The 19,373-nt window shown below is 43.3% G+C and overlaps 2 protein-coding genes across 5 annotated transcripts; one reads left to right on the top strand and one right to left on the bottom strand.

Annotated features, from left to right (window-relative positions):
* Positions 1 to 392: 392 nt before the first annotated feature.
* On the top strand, positions 393 to 14,012 carry virma (vir like m6A methyltransferase associated; the record flags this gene model as incomplete). Its single annotated transcript, XM_034554325.1, has 27 exons — positions 393 to 507; positions 938 to 1,050; positions 2,081 to 2,167; positions 3,303 to 3,351; positions 3,435 to 3,597; positions 3,738 to 3,857; positions 4,135 to 4,377; positions 5,008 to 5,738; positions 6,044 to 6,181; positions 6,270 to 6,499; positions 6,590 to 7,117; positions 7,201 to 7,355; positions 7,448 to 7,530; positions 8,129 to 8,222; positions 8,719 to 9,107; positions 9,204 to 9,359; positions 9,460 to 9,695; positions 9,776 to 10,025; positions 10,118 to 10,335; positions 10,449 to 10,581; positions 10,862 to 11,002; positions 11,091 to 11,245; positions 11,541 to 11,637; positions 12,074 to 12,237; positions 12,362 to 12,711; positions 13,635 to 13,781; positions 13,900 to 14,012. Coding segments are annotated over exons 1-27 (5,346 nt in total), but the record flags the coding sequence as incomplete, so codon positions are not given.
* Positions 14,013 to 14,844: 832 nt separating this feature from the next.
* Positions 14,845 to 19,289, bottom strand: rnf41l (ring finger protein 41, like). 4 transcript variants are annotated; one of them, XM_034553292.1, is made up of 7 exons: positions 19,255 to 19,289; positions 18,196 to 18,352; positions 17,789 to 17,995; positions 17,546 to 17,685; positions 16,444 to 16,606; positions 16,216 to 16,336; positions 14,845 to 15,628 (listed from the first exon to the last, which is right to left on the bottom strand). In XM_034553292.1, the coding sequence occupies exons 2-7, from the start codon at positions 18,252 to 18,254 to the stop codon at positions 15,224 to 15,226; spliced, it is 1,095 nt and encodes a 364-aa protein (XP_034409183.1). In that variant the 5' UTR covers positions 18,255 to 18,352; positions 19,255 to 19,289; the 3' UTR covers positions 14,845 to 15,223. The 4 variants fall into 4 exon arrangements, with proteins under 4 accessions (XP_034409183.1, XP_034409185.1, XP_034409187.1 ...); XM_034553294.1 differs by having other exon boundaries at positions 19,259 to 19,289; XM_034553296.1 differs by lacking the exon at positions 19,255 to 19,289 and adding an exon at positions 19,129 to 19,248 and having other exon boundaries at positions 18,098 to 18,352.
* Positions 19,290 to 19,373: the final 84 nt, after the last annotated feature.

Below are 19,373 nucleotides of genomic sequence, written 5' to 3'. Positions count from 1 at the left end.
ACAATGTTTAATTTCAACATTTGAAAAACTATTATTAACTGAACAATTAAATACACCTGGAAATGCGACACTGGCTGCACCTGTCTTCACCATCGTTTCATTGTGAAACCTGAACACGTTATTATAGTATACACAATTATATGTTATAAAGATATAACTCCTAAGTTATTACAAGTGATCTTGTAGGCTTTTACTTTCCCTCACTTTAACAACAACACTAATACAATTATCCAGAGTCTCATTACTAATTATAATATAAATAACAAACATGTTTCATCAGGTAATATAATTCAGACATAAGTGTTGCTTTTATTTTCTCCTTAGAGTAGGCTAATATAAATATGTACATTTTATTGTGTTTGTGTCGGAGCGCAAGCGCTTGATCATGCTCCGGAAGTGATCACCCGGAAGTGTACCCTTGGCCCGACGGAGAGCAAGAAAGCGATGGCGGGGGACACCACAACGGAGCTTCTTTTTATAGAAACGTTTAAGCACCAGAGTGCAGAGGTAATATATCTGATGCATCGCCACCCTCTCACTACTAACCTCAGAGCTGTTTGCATTCAATACTCGCATCACGTTTATTGAGGAGGTTTAAAGATTTATGCTAAACGTCAAGCTAACGATGTCAACATCGCTAACACGAGCGGTTGTGTCGCGATAACGTTTACATTCACAGCTTTTATTATTGACTACATGTGCACATAGTTCTACTTAATATATTGGTTAAATATCAGTGTGTTTACGTCATCACAGAACGACCCGCCGTTGTTTTTTTTGCACACTTGCCCATTTGGTTTGCTCGCCAGCTTCATGGCTAATGCTAACTGTAACCATCGTTACCATCTGGTCCGTGGTCGGAGTTTTGGTTTGTGTGGTCAGTGAAGACGTGCATAATCTCAATGTTTGTATTAACGATGATGTTCACTGTACTCAGTTAACCAACGTGGACGTGGTGCGGTTTCCTTGCGGGGTGCTGATCACAGAAGTGCGGGTCATTCCTCCAGGGATCAAAGCACACAGCAACATACCAGACAGCAGAGCATTTGGGTAAGAGCAGTATTGCAATCTCAAATTTATACGGTAAATTGACAGATTTTTTTAGGTCCACCAGCCATCGAATGCAGTTTAATAAGGAAACCTTGCCATAAATCGTTCCTTCCACTTGGTATAATTTCCTTTTAACTATATTAGATATTATTATAACATGACCTATTCAAAATAAATACAGTTTATCCCTCAGCGTTATCATAAAAATCAGTGTTTCCACCAACAAATTGCTGACTGCCAAACAGCAAACTATTTCGACAAAGTATCTGGTATACAGATTGAAAAAGAGCATTGGTATCGTAAAGCTCTTCAGTAACAGCATATACCCACACCTGAGGTATCAGTGGCAGAGAATAGTTGGATGTATCATCCCGTGTTGCAGGAAATCCTTAACTCGTTGCCAATGATAGATTGCCTCTGGAGAAGTGCGTTTGCAACAGATACCTGAGCTGTAAGTGTGTGTGCCTGTAGAAAAGTAGTTTGAAACCTGAGCGCCATTGTTGTGTGGCTCTGATTCCCACTGAGCCTGTTGGGTATGTGTGACGTAATTTATCTAAACGAATAGGCTTGGGGCTATGTACAGACCATAGCAGATCATGACTATGTTGCGTAGAGGTACCATATCTGCAACATCTGCTCTGAAGCTGATTATGCATGTTCTGTCTAATTCAGCTAATTAAATAAAAATGTATATTATCTCATAATAGACATGTTTGTTGTATACACCCGTACACGAATGCAGACAAATAGAACTGTTTTGCCAGAAAGTATACTTTCAAGATATCCCTATGCCTTTTGTTGTAACTGCCATAGAGGTGTAAGTTGATCCATATGTTTTAGCACAGAGGTCATAGTTAGTGCTTCTCATATTCTTCCCCCTCTTATGTTTTTAAGGTCAAAAGCAATAGCAGTAGATTATACAGGTGTACCTAATAATGTGGCCACTGACTCAATATTGTCATAACAGTTAAAAGGGGACTGAGCCATGACTGCCACATTAATGTGTGTGTGTGTGTTTCTGTTTTTCCAGAGAGACGTCACCTCATGCCTTCCAGTTAGAGCTGTTCTTTAATAATGCCACCAAACCCAACAACCCCACGTTCCATAGACTGGGCAGGTCAGAATAAATTTCACTCAAACCCTTATTGTTTTGTTTCCGTGTTACTTCAAGCCTCTCCTCTATCTCTGTATTTCCTGATCAACTCCTAAATGTGCTTATGGTGCAGATGTCTCACCTGTAGAACCAGTCATGGTGGCATCTGAGCCCTGTTCTCAAACAGTGGTGAGTGCGTGTGTGCACCTGCACCCACACAGAGTCGTGTCTCTTTGTTCCCGTGCTGGCAAACTAGTCTCTCCAGAAACTCAACCTCACCCACAAAGTAGCTGAAAGTGCCACACAACTTTTAGGTCCTGCTGTAATAAAAGAGTAGTGGAATTATGCAACAAGAGCAACATTTTTATTCTACCTTTTTATAATAACAGGTGTGAACAGTGGCACCAGAGCATCAACTTGTATTGAGAGGTGTCTATTGTGTAAGAGTTGTTGAACACTGTAAATACGACACACACCCAAGTTATTATCTCGGCTGGGTTAACCGGTCTGGTTGCTATTTTAAGTATCTTCCAAATGTCAAATAAACTGAAATGTTTGTGGACAAGAATCCTTCTGGTCAGCTTAAGTGATAAGCAGGATATAAATGATCATCAAGGCATAAATGATCTAGACAACCATGATATGGCAGTTTTGCTTTATAACATTTTTAAGATGAGTTTTTCATGGCATTTTGCCTTTTGGTGAGACAAAATAACACACTATGGGTGTTTTTGTATGGCCATACAGTGGCTCCTAGGCATTTTGCGATACCTAATTTTGCTGGATGATATTTGGTCCCAGAAATTATGTATTATGGCCAGTTCAAGTCTTAATCAATTTTCATGTTGTTTAATCTGAATATTATTTACAGAGGTCGGAAAATGTCTGGTAACTCGCAAGAAAAAATAAGTATTTCACACAGCATGAATGTGTTTTTTTGGCATATATTCAGATTCAACTTGATTGTCATTGCACAGAGTAATTGGATAACGATATATACACCCTTTTTCAAGGTATCGGTAGGTCTAAAAAAATCTTACATTCAACTGGGTGACATGGCAGATTATTCAGTTATCAGATTGCTGCTGTTCAAGAATTGCCCTATTGTGTATATTTACACTGATGTTTTAATTTTCCCTGTGTTGCTTTTTGTCGTCAGTCTGGAATATGATGAGAACAAGTCCATTGTGTTCAGACCCAGTGGAAAGGTAAATACATGTTTGTCCAGAAACAAGATGATTTGTATTTTTTTGTCGATTTGTGAATAACAAAATCTCTATTTTGCATGCAGGTGAACACAGATGGCCTGGTGCTTCGTGGCTGGTACACCAGTCTGACTGTAGCAGTGTACGGGACAGCAGAGCGCTCACATGGACATGACCAGTCCTCACCCCCTCCTCCTCCACCCCCACCCCCACAACAGCCAAGCGGGCCCAAGCGGATCGTTAAACAAGGTGCTCATTATTAAACAAAAAACACCTAGTGCTTTCGCCTTCACACCCACTTTCTGAAGCCTAAACATCCAATGAACAGGCTCTGTTGTGTTCCCTTATTTGCTTTTTATAACGTCAATCTACTGTTTGTTTGTTTTTAGAGTGGGAAAAAGATGACCAGTACAATGGTAGCCCACCCAGACCGGCCCCCAGAGGGCCTCGCACTCCACCTGGGCCTCCGCCCCCGGATGATGATGATGAAGAGCAGGTCCAAGTGACAGGTAAGAACTGCACACATCTGTCACATTATATCTGCCACTGTTGATCCGGATTTATCCACAATAACAGAGACACTGCTGTAGTTTAAGCATCTGTCAGGTCACAGATGTCACTTTTATCGTTTGTGTTAAAACATATAGAAAACACAGGTGTGATCCTGAAGCTGTTTTACATAAGTAGGCCTATACTTATCTAGATAACGCATAGTTTTCATGTTCGAATGTGACCTGTAGGTATAAACGGTGAACTGTGTGCCGGTCTCCCTTGTGACATTTACAGTGGGAGTGGTCAAAGATGAGCCAAGCGAGGGCCGTGACGACTACCTGGAGGCGGTGTCCCCTGAGAGATCCCTGCCTGCTGAGGAAACATACTCGGATGCTGAACAAGAGGAAGAAGGGGATGAGGAGGAGGAAGAGGAGGAGCAAGAGGTGGAAGAAGATGCACGGACCGAGGGGAGTGTTCCGGAAGAGGACGAAGAAGTGGAGGAGGAAGATGAGGGTGAGGAAGAGGAGATGGAGGAAGGTAGGAGATTTATTTTGTGAGAGTAGGATAATCTGCAATCTCAAATGGATGTCTGGCCCTGAACCCCTTGGTACTGCAAACTCATCAGACTCCCTCGGGGGCCACGGGAGCAGGGTCCATTTGGGACAGAGTGACAGTTGGAGAGAGTGTGTGTGCTCTGGCATGCTGCCTCCATCTACAACCGCTGGGTGCTCCAAACTCTTTGTTAGGCCCCCCTGGGCTACTGCGGAGTATGATCAACATTCATAAGCCGTCATGTGAAGGTCTACCTCACGTCCTCACAGCCATGGCTGATACGTGTGCTGTAGTGACATCCTGCATGTCAAACTAGCCAAGCATGTTTGGAGTGATGCCGCTATGTGCGAGTAAGTTTGTTTGTGTGAATTTGTAAACGAGCAAGAGAAAATATATATATGTATGTGTGTATATATATGTGTGTGTGTGTGTATGTATATATATATATATATATATATATATATATATATATATATATATATATATATATATATATTTTGCTGGCCTCCTCATTCTTATTAATTTCTACACAGACATTTTATGAATTGTTGAAGGCTCATAAGTATCTTGTCCATAATAGATCTCTCCTCCCTTTCGTCGCTCCCACCCTTTCAGGTGATGACGGCTATGAGCAGATTTCCAGTGATGAGGACGATCTGGATAATGGTAGCTTCAAGTTGCCCACATTTGACATGGACTACACGCCTGAGGACCTGGCATCAGTCCCACCTGTCCAGTTTGATCCGTATGAGAGAGAACTCAGGCCCCTGCTCTACTTCATTCCTCCATACAAGACCCGCTTTGATACCCAGTTTGAGAAAGCCAGTGTGGAGGAACCCAGGGACCCTGGTGGAACAGAAGCACCCACAGGTGGAGAGGAGGCTGAGGCTGTTAGCCAGCTGAAAGAACTACTAGCTAGTATTGGAGATGACAGAGATGCCCGTTGGGTCACTGCTCTGGAACAGGCACCTGCACTACTGGCCAAAGGGCTGGCATATTTAATCAAACGAGGCGAAGGCGAACTAGAGGAACATGTTGGAGTTTTAGTCAAATGGGCTCTCCAAGCTCTGAGTATGGAGATTGCTCTCACACAACCCATTGCCCTTAATCTCAGACAATTGAAAGCCGGTGCCAAGCTAGCATCACACCTTGCAGAGTGTCCACAGGGCCTCTCAGTGCTGCTGCGTGAAGGGGCCTTGGGTGTGCTGCTGGAGTTAGTCCAAGCTGACCATGTCTCCTCCACACTGAAGCTGAATATCCTGAGAGCTCTTGGGGCTCTGACCAGCGCTCCTGCTGGTGCCGAGGCTTTCCTGCATACGGGAGGGTCAGAGAAGAGTGGCTATCAGGTAAGCATCACAAAGTATACAAATTTAAAAATATTCTATTCATCAACACCTTTTCATTATATACAGATTCTCGTCTATATTTCTTGAGCATAAATTCTAAGTCTAGAGAATAGGAATAGTTAGTCTGCCTCAGACTCACTGATCTGTCCACCCTTTACATTTACATAAAACATTGACTAGATAAAATAAGATGATCCATTATTAGTACCGCAGTGGGGAAATTTACCGGATTACAGCAGCAAAGTTGAATAACATGATACTTTTTTCTTCTTCTTAATATCTGACAATCTATATGTCTTTTATAGCGTTTAGTCCAGCTGTTCCTGCGTGAAGAAACAGTGAGGGTCATAACAGCTGGCAACACCATATTGCAGAAAAGCCACATGTATGAGATACTGGTCGACCTGCAACGTGCAGCAGCAGCGTGGAGTGAACCCCAGCAGGTACACACACTCATTCTCACACACATGTTACTAACTGCAAAGACTAAGTACATTCTTCATGATTATAATGACTGACTATCATTCTCAGGAGGAGATGGATGACACTGACATCCCCATGGAGGAGGAACCCTCGCTAAGCTCCTCCTCTCCTGTCAGCGAGGCACAGCTTGATAGACTGGCAGGGGTTTTGGAGGAGTTGCATCACCTGCTAGAGACGGCCCCTTACTGCATGGTGCAGCCCCCTGGGAAAGCCTTCCCTACTACTGCTAGAATAACAGGACCACAGGAGAGGGATGATCCATACCCAACACTGTATAGGTACACTTAAAACACATATGACCTAAAACCTCACTATATAACCCTATATGTACTTTGGATTTGTAATAATGCAATTTTCTTCTTTCTCAGGTATATGCATGCATGCCACTTCCTGGAGAGCACCGCAGCGGTGTTGTCAGCGGCTGCGGCGTCTGGTCACTTAGGTGTCACCCTAGCTGTTCGAGAGCTCCTACGCTTCTTATCGCTCACCCAATCAGGTCTGCTCTTCCTCCTCGCCCAGCCCGCTCCCACCAACCTGCTGCTGCGTCTCCTGGGATCAATGGCAGAAGCTGAGAGCGAGGAGACCACCTTCACAGGGGGAGAGGGGAGTGTGTCAGGGCCAGGGTTTGGTGAAGAGGGCTTCGGCGTGTGGCTAATGCAGTCGCTGCATGCTCTGCAGGGTGTGTCAGAGCTCATGAGCCATGTGGCTGCAGGAGGAGATGGAGGAGCTGGGCTAGAGGAAGGTGACAATGCAGAAGTGCTGGGAATGCTCCATGCGCTCTACTTAATGACCTTCACACAGACTGGTCGCAGTGCTGTGGCCCACATCCTCAGCCTGGACAACAACCTGTCGTGCCTGGTCACTCTGCTCCAGCACCACAGCCGGGACGGACAAGGGTACAACAGTTTTCCTCTTGCCTCTTTCTGTATGGCTTCAGGCCCCTGTGTATTGAGTACTTTTTTGTCTTCTTTTCTTTAAGTGAGGCCAAAGCTCGCAAATCGGTGACATATAATTATGCCTGTATGCTGGTGTTACTGGTAGTGCAGAGCTCTAATGAACTGCGGATGATGGAACAATATGCTGCCCCTCTACTCACCATAGCCAAGGCTGATGAGACCAATGCCAAGTTACAGGGTAGATATTATTAGTGTTGCATGAAACTATCATGACATATTTGTCACTTTTTGTGTTTTTTATTATCGTTTTGATCTTTCTGTGTTCTTCAGAGCTTAGCAAATGGCTTGAGCCTCTGGAAAAACTTCGCTTTGAGATTGGCAGCATTCCAACACTCATAGACTACATCAAACAGGTACAGGTCTCTACCTCAATATACAAATTGCTGAAGTAAAGCCACATTTTCTAATAACTGTTTGAGCTTTCATGTCCCAACATTACCGACAGCCTGTCCTATTAACTCCTGCGTAATATTCAGTGAGTAATACATCTCTTCAGTTGGCAGTGTTTGGGCGGCTGCCAATTATTTGTCTAACAATTGATTCAGGGAGTCCATTCATTCTTTTAGTGGAGGAATCAAGGTATCTGATCCTACTTTAAGTACAGGTTCAGTTTGTTTTATTTAATAAAGATTATTTGAGCTTATTCAATATTATTATCAGAGGAAAACGGTACAATGCTGTCACCACTTATAATCCGGCGAATATATTCTGAAACCTATGTACCAAAACAAGAAGTCTGTCTTTAAGTCACACACTCCTAACTAAATGTTTTTGTCTACATTTTGTACCTCAGAGCTAACAGAAATACGGTGTATCTCTTTGTAATGCAGAGCTTCACCAACAAGTCTGAACTACTCAAACGTATACCTGCTGATTGGTATATTTAAGTAACGGCTTTATGCAAATAACAGCGCTATATGTCATCTTAAATATGTCTTCTCTTGACTTCAGAATGTGGAAAATGTGTTGACTGCTGAGGGAACTGGACTAGGCACTGCTCTCAGGGTCCTTTGTCACATTGCCTGCCCCCCACCTGCTGTAGAAGGTAAAGACAAAAAATGTGATTTCTGTAATAGTTCAGCTGTTAAAAACCAACAACGACTTCTTTTAACTGGAAAGTAATACAAAAAAATATATATTATTAAAGATGCTCTATGGCTTTTTACTGGAAGCAAATACAAGTTGTTTAGTGTTACTCCCCAAAGTCAACTGTGGTGTCGTTGAGGTCTAACAACCTGTTGAATGGATGTCCTTTCCCATCATAAAAGAAAGTATTTTAAATCCTCTAATGTTTGCATTCGTGTTTACCAGCTTGCAGTCATCCTCTTTTATGCCTTTGCTGGCACATTACTGCATTTATTGGCACATTTTCGCCCCCTTTTAGATTAGTGGAGGGACAATTGGCAGCCATGTGCACTCGTAGCTACTACTGGTCTTTTAAGATGTAAAGATGTAAAACTGATTACTGTGTTCATTGATTTTGACAGCAACCGTTACAGAAGAGACAACTGTCTTTCACAATGTTTTCCTCCTTTGTACAGGTCAGCAGAGGGATCTTAAGTGGAGTCTTGCCGGGGTCCAGCTTTTTTCCGGCGAGGGTATGGATATGTGTGTGCGAGTCTTACAGAAGCTGTGCAGCACGTTGCTGCAGCCTTGGCGTGTGCACGGACACATGGGCCCCACGCCGCAGCGCTGCATGATCCTCGGTATATGCATCAGCACGCTGCGACTGCTGCGCACCATGCTGATGGAGCTGCTACGAGGGGGAGCTTTCCAGTTCAGGGACACTCGCGTGGCCAGTGTTTTGGTGACGCTCCACATGATAGTCTGCTCCATCCCTGCATCTGGACGCCTAGACGGAGAGGAGACAAGAGTGCAGGCGCTCATCGTTGACGTGCTGCTCACTTTCACGCAGGGTGTTAATGAAAAGGTGTGTGAATGAGATAACGCATAGGCATGTTTTGTTAAGCCAAGTTATATTGTGCAAAAACTCTCATTCTTCATCAATTTGTGGGTTTTGTTATAGGTCACTCATACAGAAGAGACTCTGGCCAGTAACACATGGTCTCTGATGCTAAAGGAGGTTTTGGGCTCACTGCTGAAAGCTCCAGAAGGTCTGTTCTCTGGTTTGACGTTACTGTCTGAGCTCCTACCTCTTCCACTGCCAATGCAGAGCACTCAGGTAACTCATTCTATCCTACTGGTCACACATCGGCCCTGTACTTAATTTCAGCATCTGATGATTGAAAATGATAAACATTAATTGACCTTTGGCTCTGTAGTTGATATCAGTCCAAGATGTGGCTGTAGCCTTAAACACAAGGAAGCTGTGGAGCATGCACATACGGGCGCAGTGGAAAGTGCTTTCCGAGGCGTTGAGGTGTGTGTGCGCCACCAGCTGCCCTCCTCTCCTGGCCATGCTGAGGAGACTGTGTGTTCAGTTGGCGGACCTGTCTTCACCCACCGCACTACTCATCAAGAAGACCCTGCTGGAGCTGCTACTGGAGGAGCTACAGCCGTGAGTGAAAAACACACACTCGGTTGTTTGTGTTTATGCTCTGAATTGTATTTTAAACGTATGCAATGTGCTAACTGCAGGGCGGAGGGGAAGAGTGTGTGCTGGGGCCAGGTCCTGCGTCTGCTTTCTTTGATGGATGCTCTGGTGTCACAGAAAGCTTGTAAGAGCGCAGCACTGCACCTTCTGTCCGGGTCTGTGTCTGGAGATGAACAACTGGCCGATCTGTTCCCCTTGCTGTTGTCTTTGTTGGTTCCTCCAGCTGACCACTCCTTACAGCAGCAGCAATGCAGCGAACTAGTGGGGACAATATTACTGTCACTGTGTGACCAGGTAAGCAGTATTTGAAGTCAAACCGCATTTGTAAGCGAGTCCCAAGGAAGAAAAGGCAAAGCCTAAAAAATATCAATCTCCATTTTCACCAGGACATTTCTCTGGTGGTTTCTCCACCCGGAGAAAACTGTGTGTCAGAGGCTGAGCAGCTGGCCAATGCACTTCCAGGGCGTGAGATGATGCCATTGGTGTGCAATGCATTGTTGGAGGTTTTGGGGAATTCAGAGAGCAGTGTCCCACTCCTCCTCACCTGTATCAGGACTTTGACGTTCCTCACCGAGCACGACTTTGGACTCTATCACCTCAAAATGTAAATGACAACTTATTCTTGTTTCTTGGCATTACCACTGTCTTTCTACCAGGCATAGGGTCCCCTTCTCCGTCAAACAAGACTTTGACTAAATCACTTAATCTCTGTTTCAGAGCTCTGAAGAAGTATGCTACTGGTCTATGCTCCCTGTTGAAGAGATTGGTGTTGGCCTTCAACAAGGACTCGGCAGATCTGCTGTCAGCTCTTCTTGACTTCCTGAGACAGACCCTCAACACAGAAACAATGGTCAGTACCTGGTTTTATTGGCTGGTTTCACATTGGAGTACATTTGTACCACAAGTATACATGCTGTCAAACTGTAGGAAATATAAAATGTTGGTTGGAAGCAGTTGGATCTTTGAATTTTGCAAATGCTGATTTTTCAAGTTTTCATGCTTACATTTATCATAAAAAGAAGCGTTAAGTCTGAATTTGTAGTGATGTGGGAGGTGCGTCTAAATTACTAATTGTGCAAGACTTTTGAACATAGTATGTGATTGTTGGATCTCTCTGTGTTGTAATCCAGTGTGTCGATGAGGCCCAGGGGTCCGGCGAGGAGTCCGTCTTCGTTCCCCCCCGGTTGCTCACAGGCTTTGAGATGAAAGCTCTCCTGCAATGGGAGGAGTCTGAATCCCATCCGCTCCCTACTTTAGAGAAACAGATTACGGTACAATTGTTAGATTTGTGTATAGTTTTTGAAAAGTCATTGTTGATGCTGCCTTGGCATTTAACGAACTCTGTAACTCTGTCTGTAGAAACTATGTAAGGAAGATGATTCATTGGAGACGATGTTGGAGACTGTGATTGTTCTGAGGCAGACGCTGGAGACGGCCACAGACTCGCCTCCTGCAGCCGACACTGAGCCCACTCTGCCAGCACCCGAGGCGCTCGGTGCCCAGTTTAATCACAGGTACAGCTCTCGGATAAAACTAAATGACATGCATCAAGATTTTTCTCTGTCAACCTTTTCTTCCTCTGTGTAAATTCAGTCATCAATCACAGGGAGGCACTTACCATTCCAGTCAGGGAAATGTACCAGACAGAAAGATTATCTGATATGAATCATAACACAATGTTGTCAACACAAGTTATATGCACTACATCGCTCTCTGAACTAGAACTGGTAGTACTAAAATGTGTGAATCATTTTTGTTAAGTGAGAGGAACCTACTGGATGTGATCATAGATGTATCATTCCTCTGTAGGACGGTGTTCATTCTGTCAGAAGCTCTGGATGAGCAGCTGAAGACTCTGTGGTTCTCTCCCTTACAAACTGATGACATCGAAGCAGACCTTGATATGGTAAGTGTTTATGTGTACATGCACTTTCAAGACAACCTGGCAAAAGTTAGATTTAGATTTAGATTTTTTTGCTGAATTATTTTCTCTTCAGTGCAGTGTTTGGTCAACGTATTGGCAGCAATAACGTTATAATGTGCTTACTGCATACTAGAATAACTGTACTAGTGGGAAAAACTGGTTTGAACCAAGGGTATGTACAAATGTAAGACACTGATTCATGTCTTTCTTCCTCTCAACTTCACTGCTACGTAATGAAAGCTTGATGCGTCATTGATGGGACTTTAAATGTATTTTGATGATTAATTACACACCCATGAAGACCGAAATGTGATTGTTGAACCGTATTACAGATAATAATGTACAGTTATGAAACCCTGTGTCTGTCTGCATGGGGATGGACAGTATGTCTGTGATTGCCACTTTGTCTGTGTGGCAGATGAAGGTGGATCTGGTGGGTCTGGCTCAGGAGTGTTGTCCAGAACTGGACCTGAAGGTGGAGCTGGAGCGCTCCTTTATGTCTGAGCCCTCCTCTCCTGGTGATACGAAGGCTCCAAAAGGCTTCCGACTGGGCAAACACAAGCATGAGACGTTCATTACAAGGTAGTTACAGTGTTTGGTTGCATTTTTATTTTATACATTTGTTCTGTATTCATTGCAGAGAACTAACATCTTGATTCTTGTTTTAATCAACCGACTGAATGTCATCTCGTGCCTGTCTCCGCAGCGGTAAATCAGACTACATTGAGCCTGCTAAGAGAGCCCACATCATGGCTGCTCCTCGCGGTCGTGGAGGTCGAGGAGGGTTTGGACAGAATCTCTGCCGACCCCATGATATCTTCCGCCAGCGCAAACAGAACACCTCCCGTCCTCCCAGCATGCACGTTGATGACTTTGTGGCGGCAGAGTTTAAAGACATCACTACCCCTCTTGGACTTTTGCCTCCTAAACGGCCCCCCAAGAGCTCCCCTAAACCCCCCACCAGAGGACTATTCACTGGTAACAGAGGCAGAGGCACCTTCCACAGCCAGACTCGCTTTTTCACTCCCCCACAACCTAAAGGTGTACTGCTGTCAGGTACGTACACACAGACACGGCATACTATTGAATTACCACTTGATAAGACCTGTGTTTATGATCCTCCAGGTCAGTGTATTTAAAGGACTTGGGGATTCAGCTAGTGTCAATACATTATATGTATAAAGAATGCTCAGATTTTCTCTGTTGTTGATGAATATCATTGCTAGTGCAACTTAAATGTGCGACTGCACGGATAATATCACAGAAGTTATTTGATCATTTGTTCTCTATCACCTTTATTGTTGTTTTGGTGGTAGAAAACATGCCACTTATCTTTTTGTTACTACTAAATGTTACAATGAATTGCCGGTATAATAATTGCCCAGATAGTACACTGCTTACATTAGTACACAGTGTATTTTATTACACTATTTGTGTACCTGAACATTAAAGTTCATTCTTTGAAAACCTGATCTTAACCTCTTACTAACTTTATCCAGACTTTAAGCTCTAACTCTTAGTCTTCATCAGTTGATGGAGTTTGTTCAGTTGCCATCACGTTATTTAGTTCATTTGACACAATTCAAATACAGCAGAAAACGTATATAATGTCAGGAATAAGCCGACAAAGTCCAGGACTTATTTCCATCTTGGTCCCTGATATTCCATCTGTCCACCCTCGCCACCACGACACAGAAACAGCTGTTGAATGTCGAAAGCAGGAGACGCACAACCCCAAAATGTCACATCCCAACATAATCCAACCATACCTGTCATCAAGTGACCTAAGAGTCAGTCTTTGGTCACAACTGAGCAAACTGGGCATGAGATGTGATATAACTTCTGAAAAAAGCTAGTTAGTGAACCTTGAGATTTATGTGCTATTGGTATGGCGTAAAAGGTGTGTAGTATTGAATTTGGGCATATTGCAGTTCAGAGCCACTGTAGAGGGAGCTAAATCCTATATTTTGGTGCTGTAGGTAACTACCCTCGCAGAGACGGTCGCGGTGGTTCATCATGGAGCGGCCAAGTTCCAGCTGTCACTCACAGAGGAACCTACAGTGAACCACGTGGAGGCCAGAGCAACTTCACACGTGGACCGTTGCCCTCCAGACAACTCCCAGCAAGTATGAAGCGCATACCAACACACACTCTTTGTTGATTTCTAAAAACTGAAGATTTCTAGTCACTGAAGTTAAAATGCTGCATTTTTGTCTCTTGTTTTCCTCCGTCTCTGTTTGTCAGGTGCATATCGGCTCGCTCCACGGGACAGAGTCCCGAGGGGAAGAGGAGGCGTCGGGCTGTCATGGCTTAGTGGGGGAGGAGGCGGTGGCAGCGCTGGAGGAGGAGGGGGAGGAGGGGGAGGAGGTGGTGGAGGGGGAGGAGGAGGAGGTCAGGGAGGAGGAGGAGGAGGAGGTGGAGGTGGTGGTGGTGGAGGTGGAGGAGGAGGAGGAGGAGGAGGAGGGGGGAGAGGATCTCAGGGGAGCAAATTCAGTGGTGGTGGGGGAGGGAGTGGAGGTGGGAGAGGTCGACATGTTCGCTCCTTCACCAGGTAAATTCACCTGGGCAATGACTGCAGCCTCTGACGGCAACATATGGACCAATCAGGATATTATATATATATACCGTCTACATGGAAACATGGTGGATGATGTCGCAATGACGTAAAGACTGTGTTGATGTTTTATGTTTTGTTATCATGAGTTGTATTCAGAGAATAAAGGTCATAGTAACTAAGCTCACACTTTTGATTTTTAGCAAACAACAGATGAAATAATGAGTTGATGCAGACAGTAACTATGGTTACCGGTCAAACAAACTTTCTTCACTTATTTCTTGTTGAACAAATGTTCGACTGAATATCACTAAAAGGACAAAATGACTAATTATTCATTAGGGATCATTCCTTGTGTCTAAGGACATAATGTATAACACAAGTTGACCTCAAAATACATGTCGTTGGTTATATTGTTAGTGCTGCATGCAGTCTACTAGTCACGGGGAGACTATCGCAGCCAAAACTCATTTTATTTCCCACACACGGTACGATACAGATTAGATCAAAGCTAAGCCAGCTGGCCTCCAAGACTTTGAGTTGTATGCCTTATGTTTCAGGACACTTGACTATTTAACAAACCTTTTGAAAGGACAATACTACATCAGATGGATCACTAATGAGGAAACTTGGAATATAGTAACACATTTTTTTATTATTAAAAACCTGAGGGATACATAATCCAAGAGACATTACACAATGATCTGTTTGTAGATCAGATCTGTGCTGAGTCTAATTGTCTAACCACTTTTACATAAACCTACAGTCAAAAGATTCTTTTAGTTTGTAACATTACACAAAACACATGGTTCATTGCACGGCAGACTACTTTTCTCTCCTATTCAACAGTTTACACATTTTTGTCAGGTAGATTTGATGAAAATAAATCTAAATCTCATTCCAGAAAATACAGAACAACTGTACACACTATATTTTCATTATTTATTAGTTAGTCAAATATTACAAAAATAAAGAATGAATCTTTTCTGATTTGCCTAATCTAGTCCAGTCTAGTCAGATGACCGTCACCTCCCGACTCTTCCGCTTGATGCAGTCGAGAGTCAGGCTCCTGGTCCCACCCTTGCGCGTCCCCTCTCCCAGCTGAGGTGATGGAGGTGGACCGGATATGTTTATGGCTTGAGTTGAATGCAGAGACAGACTGGAGGCATACAAAGACGCCTCCCTCTGCTTGTGTCTTGTCGGCTCTATGTGCAGCTCCCGTCCAGATGTTTGCAGGGCTTCCTGATGCTGGTCCCTGGATGTCTGTTCAACAGGATGCTGACTCCTGGTTGGCTGCATGTCTCTAAGGAGCTCCAACAGTTCCCTCTTCTCCAGCTCCGCCTCTGCCAGCTCCTGTCTTCTCAGGCGCTCTGCTCCTAACAAGGCTCGCATGTCACACATCACACAGGACAACTGACCCTGCACAGAGAGGAGGCGGGGTCACTGAATATGCATCAACATGCTTCACAACGTAGACTTTTCTGTGTTACTGACGCAGTGAAAAGAAGTTACTCTTTAGAAAATTTACTGACGGATAAAGTACAACGACTGAAAACACTTTGAAACAGACATTAAGAATAATTACATTTTAAACTTTTAAGTGATTAAAGTCTATAGAATTATACATAAAATATATAAACTGCTGATGAAGATCTTGTGATGAGATGAACCTCTAGAACCAAACTAAATCAACTTTTACATTCAACGTTTTGTTTCTAACGTATTTAAATTTACATATCATATTTACTAAATCTTACGTCAGTTATTTCTCCTAATATATGAGGTGAAATAATGTTTTGTGTGCAAAATAAAATTCTGCAAAGAAATACCTGATATTTGATGGGATTCAAGAAAGAAAGCACATAACTTTTTTTTAAATGTATTACTATAGCTCTATTTATATATTACTATACTCACAACTAAATGTGCCAGTACCGTAAATATTTACTTCACTACTGTTGTTAAAAATGGAGGAGTTAAATACATGAGAAGGACTGACAGGTCACCTTGAGCTCCTCCACATCATTCTTCAGCTGCGATTCTTTCTGCACCATGTGTCTCCTCTGAGAGTCCAGCCGAGACTCCATCTCTCGTCTCACCTCCTCCAGCTTGCACAGCATCTCTGCCCTGCCGTAAATATTCAGTGAGACAAATTTACTATCTAAAAAAAAGAAATGATCCCTTTTATCAGGATTTAAGAGAGTGATGACGTTTTCACAACCTCACAAACACACCTGAGCATCTCCACTTCTGTGCGCAGCTCTGCGACACAGTTATGCTGTGATTGGTCAATGGAGAGGAGGGTGTGGCCACAGCCGTTGTGACACTCCCTGCTGCGGAAGTTACATTCGGACAGGTGAGCCTCCAGACCACGCCTCTCTACCTGCAAAGAACAACCTGATGGGACACAGAGAAGGACAAGCCTCACATGAAGCAACCAGGTATTCAATTGCTATGTGCGTGTATCTATCTTTGAAAAGAAACATTTTACGGAAATAAATTTCGTTTTCAGAAATGGCTTTAAATAATAAAAAAGTGACAGTAGTTCGTACACATGAGTGGAAACAGTACCAACACAATTGTAGAAGTGCAGTCAATTGACATTACTGTTACTTATACACATTATTTAGTTCAAATGAATCAACCACAGTCGCAGATCCAATATGAAGACGCCCCATTAACTAATCCTTCTTCATGTTAGTGGTGCTTTTAAAAAGAAAGTTGTCTCAGATTACCTGACAGGATCAAGAGATTTGACTTCATTCAATGGACTCTTTGTTTTTAATGATAATTACTGATATTTTTTTTTCCACCCTTGAACACTATCCCAAATGTTGTACTCCTCACTGCACTCTTTCATTTTTGATCAAATTCAATGAGTTTTCACAGTTAGATTCAATCTTGTGTAAAACGGTATGTTGCTGATGTCCCTGGAGTATGCAACACTGCAAAAAGCCACACTGCATGCACACACTCTGTAACTATACCTACCACAACGGTAACATATGTACTCTCCACCTGCCAATGACAGGTCACAGACACATTGTGAGCACAAGAGCACATGCTTGTAAATACATACACACTTTTAAATTGCTCATTAAAGAGTGATGGAAAGTTGACCCTGAAGCACTCTTTGTGAGGTCTGTGGGAGCTGAATAAGTCCCATAGGGGCACGAGGAGGTAGCCATGACAACAAAAGAGCCACCTGTTGCACCCACACACAGGTGTCATGTTACCTTTATATACCACACATCCACAATGATAACCATGTAACAACCGTACAAACACTTGTGATAAACATAACAAATGACACGTCACATGAACTCGGTTTTATACCTGTGTTAGAGCAGGAAATGAAGGCAAATTCACACTCGTCCTCGTGTGTGTGCAGGCTCTCCAGGGAGCAGACCTCCTCACAACCCTGCCCTGCATTCATACAACGTATCTGCAGGCGGTTCAGGTCATTACGCATGTACCTGTCATCAAAAACAACATCAGAGAGCAGTATAGCTGTAACAACTTTGGAATAAACAGTTACAATGAGGAGATCATAAAAGGCACGCGTATGCAGAGACACACCTGTACAGTGGTTTGAGACTGCCCACATCCAGTGGAAGTCTGTCCTCAGGACAGGAGTGGTGATGGACCAGCCAGCTGCTGATGCAGGCGCTGCAGTAGGCATGTTCGCAGGGCGCCTGGAGGGGGCGCTCCAACACGTCTCGACACACACAGCACAGAAGACCCTCATTCACATAGCCCACAAACCGCTCCAGATCATAGCCCATCCTATAACCACACAGACAGATGAGACAAACATGAGAATAGACATAGGGTTGTCTCATTTGTTTCTTCTTTTTTTGGATTATTGACTAACAATAATACCCCTACCTGACAAAATAACTTAATCCACCTCTTTCTTCTTCTTCTTCCTCCCTTCTGTTGATTTCCACTTCACTTGTTCCCCCACAAGTGGCCTTTCATCTTACCTCTGAACTACTACTATGGTCTTTCCTTCTTCATCCTCTCTCTTGACTTGTAGCTCCATCAAGGTGAGGGTCTCCTTTCCCTGAAAGCCCTCCCCTCAGGAGTGCGTCTCCATGGAGAGGTATCCCTGACACCACGGTTCAGGGCACAGGCAGGCAGCTGTCAGACGAGATCAGATCAAACAGACCGAATTACAGGAGAAGAGACACCCAAAAAAACAGATACATTCTGCAGTGGTGATAAAGCTAAAGATTGTGGTGCCTTCAGAGATTACCGCTGTCCTTCAACTGTTTCTATCTCTGTTAATGACCCACCCAATCCAAGGTTTCTCTCTCGCCCTCTGGATGTGGGATTAACACGGATTACACTCTCTCTCGCTCCCTGATTGGATTACAGAATGTCAGATGACATAAACTATCAGATCACAAATATCAAAGAGCAATCTAAACTACTGGACTCATCCCAGTCCTGTTATATTCTCTGAACTTCAATTAACTCAGTTGTGGAAGAAGTATTCAGACCCATAACTGCAGTAAATAAAGAAAAGAGCATGTGTGTTTCTGTGGGTTTGTAGGTGTGTGTGACACTTTTTTAGAAACATGTAATGTGTTAAAGTATCTTGCACCAAAGTGTAGTACTGATGCTCATTATTTTTTTATATAGAACATGTGCAGTATTATTTCCCTTTGAAATTAAAGTATGCATACATTCAAATACGTACATAATGTATATATTTCTCACAATAAGCCCTTTTTCACAGCACCCATTTTTACATGTTGTTACACATGTGTAATTATTACACATGTGTAATTATTAACATTAGTTATGTCCGTGTTCCATAGAGTTGGCCCAGGACCCTGGTATTGTGCATGCAGGCTCACGGTCATGGCTTTGACACACTCAACAGAACGTCACCACAATTATTATTTTCCCACCTGGTTTTACTCTGTACTTTGATACAGAAGTTGAGTAAATGTACTTTCACCAACACTGTTCATTTTACAAATATATATAGTCATCATCAAAAGTATCCCATCTAATAATCATATGCAAAACCTCACCGACGTCTAAAGGTTTCACGACGCTTTCGTTCTCCTTGTGATATTAAAATAGTAAAGTGAGGTCACCACAATAAGGTACTAGGTGTGCTCGATTAACAACTCAGCGATTGACAGGGAGC

This window comes from Cyclopterus lumpus, chromosome 16 (genome assembly GCF_009769545.1).
Source record: "Cyclopterus lumpus isolate fCycLum1 chromosome 16, fCycLum1.pri, whole genome shotgun sequence".
Classification (NCBI taxonomy): Eukaryota; Metazoa; Chordata; class Actinopteri; order Perciformes; family Cyclopteridae; genus Cyclopterus; species Cyclopterus lumpus.
The sequence above is the reverse complement of the archived record's forward strand: the minus strand, read 5'-3'. Positions and strand labels throughout refer to the sequence as shown.

Excerpts from the sequence above, each read along its gene's own strand:
- rnf41l (XM_034553292.1), bottom strand. The coding sequence starts at position 18,254 with ATGGAGCTACAAGTCAAGAGAGAGGATGAAGAAGGAAAGACCATAGTA. Across the intron at positions 17,686-17,788 it reads AGTCTCAAACCACTGTACAG|GTACATGCGTAATGACCTGA; the intron begins GTGTGTCTCTGC and ends TTTTGATGACAG. Across the intron at positions 15,629-16,215 it reads ATGATGTGGAGGAGCTCAAG|GGTCAGTTGTCCTGTGTGAT; the intron begins GTGACCTGTCAG and ends CTCTCTGTGCAG.